General features: G+C 34.3%; 1 protein-coding gene across 1 annotated transcript; it reads left to right on the top strand.

Annotated features, from left to right (window-relative positions):
• The first annotated feature begins 2896 nt into the window (after positions 1–2896).
• On the top strand, positions 2897–7140 carry LOC107767783 (putative exonuclease domain-containing protein At3g15140). The gene is made up of 6 exons (XM_016586873.2): positions 2897–3236; positions 3545–3747; positions 4870–4950; positions 5857–5982; positions 6610–6733; positions 6880–7140. The coding sequence occupies exons 1-6, from the start codon at positions 3018–3020 to the stop codon at positions 7078–7080; spliced, it is 954 nt and encodes a 317-aa protein (XP_016442359.1). The 5' UTR covers positions 2897–3017; the 3' UTR covers positions 7081–7140.
• Positions 7141–7799: the final 659 nt, after the last annotated feature.

Genomic DNA, 7799 nt, shown 5'->3' with positions numbered 1-7799 from the left:
AAGGCCGCTCTTCCAGAGACCTCAATTAATTTTATGCCAGATATTGTATTAACGTAAGCCTTTTTCATAACCAAATAAGAGAAATTTTGTATATCTTAATATTGTATGAGTTGTAGCACTATCAAAAAGGCATAAATCTTCATTACTCATCTTGAATCCAATCAAAGAGTGGAAAATTTTATTTTATTTTTTAAAAAAGTACACCATAAGAAATACGGAAAAACTAACAACACCAACAACAACATAAGACAACTTAAGTACTACTTGAAATTAAAAAAACTTTAGAACGAGACAAAAAAAATACTAAAAATAAAAATAGCAAAATAATTGCATTCCCCAATAAAATGATCAAACTTTAGTTTTGATCTCCAAAGAAGTCTTCAACTTTCAAATGAGTAATATCATTGAGGCCTTTAAAATCATCATCATTCAAAGCAAGATTTGCCTCAACATTATCATCAGTTTTGTTTGAAGCCCCTGCCTCAAAATTATTTTTAAAGGCCAAGTGAGACTTTATTGGGGCATTAGCAGAAGATGTTCCAACAATATTTGCCTTTCTTTTGATGGAGTTTTGATAAATCCTGACAAAATACTCAGGTGCACAACATTCAATTTTTCAGTGACCTTTCATGCCACAGCAGTGGCAATTACTGCTTTTGTCTCTTGAAGGATTGTTTTGAGAACTCATATTGTTCTCTCGTTTGCCATGACCACTATGATGACGATGATTACATCGTCTCTTGCTATTGTTATTCCCATGTACATTCATATGGCCGTGATAATTATTCTGACTTTTTCCAGACTTATCACGCCTCGCTACCATATTCGGTTCAGGAAAAAGAGCTGACTCTGTGGGATGGGCTTCATGATTTTTCATCAAAAGGGTATTATATTGCTCAACCACCAGAAGACATGAGATCAATTTAAATATTTTTTAAAAACTCTTTCCTGGTATTGCTGTTGTAATACCATATTTGAGGCATAAAAAGACGTAAGAGTCTTTTCCAACAAATCCTCATCATTCATAACATCCCCACATAATTTTAATTGAGAAGTTATTCGAAATACAGTAGAGTTATACTCACTTATGGTCTTAAAATCTTGCAACCATAAGTGCATCCACTCATATCGAGCCTTTGACAATACTATAGCCTTAAGGTGATCATACATTTTCTTCAAGTCAGTCCATAACTCAAGTGGATTTTTCACTGTCAAATATTCAACCTTCAAACCTTCATCCAACTGATGACAAAGGAAAATTATAGCTTTCGCTTTGTCCTGGCTCGATGCCTCATTACTCTGAGTAATAGTGTCACCAAGATCTTTAACGTCTAAGTGAATCTCAGCATCTAGAACTCATGATAGGTAATTCTTTTTAGAAATATCAAGTGCCACAAACTCAAGATCTGATAAATTTGACATAGTGAAAACTTTCGGATGAAGAATCGCACTTAACTTTGGAGAAGACTAGAGTCGTGCTGATAACGTGTTAAGAAATGTAGCTCAAAGTAACAATAAAAAACAAGAAAATAAGTAATAGAATAAGAGAAAAAGAGATAGCTTTCTTATTTATCAAGTATTCAAGTGTGTCCCATATCACATTTCAGGCCTCTATTTATGCTATTACATAGAAAGTTACAAAAGGATTGTCTTAAACATGACATTAACAATTGAGATCACGGGGAAAGATCATGGAGAGGGATTATGGAGGTGTGAGAGTTACTATCATAGTAGTGATGAGTAGTGGGAGGTTATTTACATAGTGGGTGAAAGTAATGGGAGTAATGGACATCCACATTTACTATTAGTATTACAAAAAAAAAAACTTTCATAATTTTTTTTTTCTCCACTCACAAAATTGCAACATCTTTTCAAGTGAAATGCATGTCCAAACATAATTCCAAATTCCAAATATTATTTTTTAACTTATCGTTTCATAATGTATTATATTGTATTGTACTGTATTGTATTTTTATTGTTTTATGAGTGCAACATTTGGATAGATTGTATTGTTTACTATCGTTTCATGATGTAACGCACCAACAATATGAAGAATAAACTTGTAATATTATTAAGAAAAAATAGGATACATAGAATTATTATATAAAAACTAGGGTAAATGATAAAATATGATTATTTAATAATAAGGAAGGGCAAGATGAGAGAAAAAAGCAAGGAAACAATGTCACCACACCAGATCCGTCTTTCTATAAAATGATACTTTTTGTCATCACGAAATAATAGATTTAACGATACGATACAATAAAATTTAGGTAACAATCACAATAAATATTGTGTTTAAATTAACAATACGATATAATACAATTGGTAACAACCATCCAAACAATCTGTTAACTTTAAATACTACTTTTTTTTAAAAAAAAATGACAATTTTTATGTCCAAACGCCTACTAAATGACCATTTTCTTAATCGTTTTGAAAAGATATAAAGTCACTATTAATCACAAAGTTAGTTGTTTAGTTGTATTGGTGAAAGTCTCTCACATAACAAGGGAGGCTAATTTCCTTTCCTTTTGTTCCTTCTTTTATACCCTAATATACTACAGTATAAATGTGTAATAAAGATGAATTTTAAAAAGAGTTGCAGGATAGTTTTGATATTTCGCGAGTTGAATAGATTTTTTTTTATTTAAAAAATACAACTAAGAACCTCTCAACCCAATTTTCATTTCAGTTCTTTCATATCCTAAACTATTTCAATATGTGCATATTCTAAATTTCTGTTATCTAGAAATATTAAATTTCAAATAAATATTGATCAAATATTAAAAAATTTATTAGAAGAAGTGAAATGTATACTCAAACTCAAATTTTTTTTCTTTCAATTTTCAACTGTACATATTTTTAAAAATTTCGCGTCAACCACATATTTGACCAGATGCCTACTAAAATCACTTTTAGCTAATAGAGCACGACTCAGCAGTCACAAGACTCGCCACCGTATCCTTCATTTCTTCTTCAGGAAACTCACTCCTCAAAGGAGCCGTTTAATTCCAATGGCTACGGGATTTTGTAGGGTCCCCTTGCTGCGGCGGTTCCTTGTATCTCCGCCGGTACTACCTTTTTCGTACTCACTTCAGCCCAGCCGTAAAATCAGTATCTCCGCCTCTCTTTCTACCACCGAAGAATCTACTTCTTCCCTAATTCAGCCCACAACTTCCCGTACCCGTTGGAAGCCAACATGTCTCTATTTTACTCAAGGTAAGTGCACTAAGGTAATACACTCATCCTTCTCATACACACCTCTCTTGTAGCTATTTACTTGATTTCAACATTAGTACTTCCTCTAATCCAATTTATGTGACTAGTTTGACTTACACACGGAGTTTTTAGAAAATAGGAGAACTTTTAGAACTTGTAGTGGTAAATATGCCATAACATTTTTGAGGTTATAAAAGTTTATCATTTAAATTGAGAAGTTTAGGTTAAATTATTTTTAAATTTAGAAAGATAGACCGTAAAGGAAATAGTGTCATATAATAGGGAGTATGTTTCTTAACTTTCCTTTTTTAAAATTGTATAGATGGATGATCCTATGCATATTGACAAGTTTAATCATAGTTGCTCCCTTGAGCTTATGCAAAATGTTGCGGGACTTAAGAATTTGCGGCAGCAGGAGTTGGAATACTTTTTGGTGCTTGATTTGGAGGGTAAAGTTGAGATTCTTGAGTTTCCAGTTCTCCTATTTGATGCCAAAACCATGGACGTCGTCGAGTTTTTCCATAGGTCAACTTCCGTTATCTTAGTTTTAACATCCTGTTAAATGCAATATGACTGTCACGTTGTCACAATGTCAAATGTTTTATTTGCTTGAGCTATTATTTTAAGTATGAAATTTTGTGCTAACAGTCAACCATCATGATATGTTTAGGAAATAGATAATCCAGTAGCAAACATGGGCTTGTGGACTCTTAACGACCGATTTTATCTGCACCTTTTTTGAAAGATAGGATGGAATAGGGTTGGTTAGTTAATATTATGTGGAGTGGGATAGCCTCTGGATAGAGAGTAGAACTTCCCACAATGAACACACAATCAAAATGATCATAGTGGACAGTTTGACTGGTATAATATTTCTAGAGAAACATAAGTAGGAAATTAAAGCAGGTAAAAATGCACTTATCATGCTAATAGAGCTATTAACTTTGCTTTGCGAGGATTCTATAACAACTTCTTAAAGAGGAAGGATAACATTGTAAAACATTCAAGGAAACTATTGAAAATATATTGAAAGGGAATGTCACACATACTTTTCAAACCCACAACTGCGAGGGAGTGGTGAACTCCATGTGGATTGAAAATTTGCAAGCGAAATAGCTGTCTGGACAAGTCCTGGTTCACATAGAAAGCAGAGGAAGAAAACAGAAACAAGGCTGTTAGGATTTTAGAAAATTGAAAGATGGGGAAGTTAGTCTTATCTTTTTAACATAGCATTTTCTTCTCTAGACTGTGTTGCTGACCAATTAGATCCATTAGCACAGTCAGTGAACTTTCCTAGCCGTAACAAAAATAGGTGGCATAACCCTTTCCGGAAGACACACTCAACCTTTATTTTATTTTATGCTGTGTGTAACATTGGGCAGTTTGGTATGTATTTTCCACCATGAACTAGTGGCTTCTCAATGTAATCTATCATATCATATTGCTACTACATGAAGTGGAATAAGTCCATATTATTGATTGTATGACATCTTGACATTTGTTAAGTCGTTAGATTTTAACGTCTTGAACTTCTGTGAAAGACTTTCTTTTTCTTATAGTTTGAACTTTTGTGTAAAACTATGTTTTGATCCTGAAAATGTAATGATGTGTTTTATTGTCTATTTCTCATATTTGATATTGCTACAGGTTTGTGAGGCCGACAAAAATGCATGAAGACAGAATAAATGAATATATAGAAGGGAAATATGGAAAGCTAGGAGTTGATCGGTATGGTATCTTCTATAGTAGTTTAAAATACGATTCAGCACTCGGCACTTGTGCCTCTTGCTTCTATATCAAGAACTGCAATGTAGTTGTTTCACACGTTAAACTAGAAGCACGTCAGTCTATGTCTTTTAGTTCATTTCTTCATGAAAAGCAGTGTTTCTCTCTTTTCTTGAATTATGTAACCGAAGAGCTCCAATGATAGTTCTTTCTTTGTAAAATGAAGATATGACAATTAGCTTCAGCATAAAAATTATTGCCTAAGGTCCACTGATTTGATTATCTGATGGGAGAACCCTCTTGGCTTCTCATGAATCCCTATATTTCTGTCATGAAGACCCGAAGAAGTGTTTCTTTTGGGTCTCAGCTGTGTGTGCAGAGTCCATTATTGATTCCTTCCCTTTTTTCCATGAGAATAAGAATGTGGTCTTTGTGGGTAGCTCCAGAGGTGTAGCTTTCCATTGTGGCATCAACGTAACAGGTTAAGATATGTAAAGCAGCATGTAGGCTAAGGGTAAAGTTGTACGCATATTTATCTTCCTGCACCCTGTAATGTTGCTATTATTATATGCTGGACTACCTGCTAAATAAGATTGTATGCACGGGAAAAAACTTGCACTGAGAAAGTTAGCTATTGGAATTATATTAGGAATATCCAAATCTGTTGTTAAATCATCAACAACGGAAAGAAGATTTCTATTTATATGTTTTGGTGATACACAATGGTGATTGCTATGTAGATTGATAGAAATTGGATCGCTATGCATGCTTAATTGCTTATAGAATAATAGAAATTAATGCCAATTCATCCTCATTAACCATTGATGCATGCACCAGTTTTGCAACAATAGTTGATTCCTGGATCGGATGTTTAATGTTTTTCATTTGTATGTATGCCAATTCTTGTAGCGTCTGGCATGATACAGCTATCCCATTTGGAGAAGTTATCGAGCAGTTTGAAGTTTGGCTGGGTGAACGTCAATTGTGGAGAAATGAACTGGGCGGCTGTCTAAATAAAGCTGCCTTTGTTACTTGGTGAGTTGTTGCAATGAAAGCATGAAATAATAAAAAATACTGCTGGATATGAAATATCAGTTGATGATTAAACTTTTTATTAGACATTATAGTAAACAAGATGCAAACTGAAATGTTTAGGAAAAGTCATTTGGTTTTGCTGTGTCCTATATGGATGATTTGCAGATGCTCCTAACCCCAAAAGGTTATAATGCTATTTTCTTATGTTGCACTTGTCACTAATCAGAAATTTCCTGTTTTTCGTTGTATTAGCCCATCTTAGAGCTTGCCCTGTTTGGCAGCAAGAGCATCTTCACTTCTAAGGCAAAATTTGCATCGACATATTAGCTTGAAGGGTATATCATGATTTGGGACTTGCTTATGCCCATACGAATTGTTATACTTGAATATCTTGCTTTTAAACCTTTCATTCATATTTGAGTATTAAAATAATATTTTATTTTTATCTCCACCTAAAAAAAGGTAGGGGGTTAGGACATTTTTTGTATCATTTGCATTATAGAGTAGTATTATTTTTAAAAAAATTAAGACCAAGGTGCTAATGTCCACATTAAGTGTAAATATATAGGAATCAACAGAGCGAGTAAATTCTTCTGAGTGGCTGAATTATCAATTTGTATATGGTAGTGGGAACTGGGATCTGAAGACTAAAGTTCCTCAGCAATGCAAAGTAGCAGGGATGACAGTGCCACCGTATTTCATGGAATGGATTAATTTGAAGGATGTGTTTTTGAACTTCTACAAGAGGAGGGTGAGTATGCAAACTTTTAACAGTGCCATTCTCTCATATTGATTTAGGAAATTTAGGTTTTCTCAACTTCTCTATTCCATTCCTCTTCCTTTTTTTATACTTCCAGAAGAACTAACCGAAGTATGGTTTTACTTCATTAATGGTAGGCCAAAGGAATGCTTTCAATGATGAGGGAACTCCAGATGCCTTTGTTAGGGAGCCATCACCTTGGAATAGATGATGCAAAAAACATAGCAAGAGTACTGCAACACATGCTAAGTGATGGTGCCCTTGTGCAAATCACAGCTAGAAGAAACCCTCATTCTTCCGAAAAAGTTGAATTTCTTTTTGAGGATCGCATTGTATAACTAGTTTCTGCTGAACCATTTTGTTATCGCCTAAGCATTTTTAGATGTCCTTCCTCTTAATTTGTTCAAGTTTCATTTGAGGTCTCTTGTATTCAGCAAAGCATCATACCCGCCCATGCACTCCAAGTCTCCAACCCCTGCTAAGAAAACGGAAAAGCAAAAAAGAAAAGTGAGGAAGAAGGTAAAAGAAAAAACCTATTGGTGGAGACTTGCAACAGTGACTGTACGTTAATATCATTTCCTTTCAATTGGTAGACTATGCACTAAGTTGGTGGAGTTTTAGCATGAAAATCATCAACATTTCTTGGTTGGTTGGGCTGGTTTTTTGGATTTGATCTAATTTGATAGTAGGCTACTATTAGTAGCATTTTGTTCTTTCTACTGGGAGGAACAGCCTGACAGTAAGTTCTAATTGAGCTGGAGACTCGTTAGTTTTCCTTTCAATCCAAGACTTCCTTTGAGTTGCAGTGAAGTACTCTCAACAGGGAAATTACCTATCCTTTTTGATATACTTTTTCTATGACCAACAGACGTTGGGCTCAGGGCAAATGGATCCTTTCTTTTATCCCTTTTTGTTCCTGAGTTTCTCTCCTTTTCTCTGCAACAATAACAACAAATCCGGTGTAATCCCACAAGTGAGATTTGGGGAGGTTAGTGGCTCCTTTTCTCACAAGTGGAGCTAGAATCATCTTGGAGTATTTCCGATTGTGTCAATTTGC

This window comes from Nicotiana tabacum, chromosome 10 (genome assembly GCF_000715075.1).
Source record: "Nicotiana tabacum cultivar K326 chromosome 10, ASM71507v2, whole genome shotgun sequence".
Lineage (NCBI taxonomy): Eukaryota > Viridiplantae > Streptophyta > Magnoliopsida > Solanales > Solanaceae > Nicotiana > Nicotiana tabacum.
This window is presented reverse-complemented; position numbering and strand designations above follow the sequence as displayed.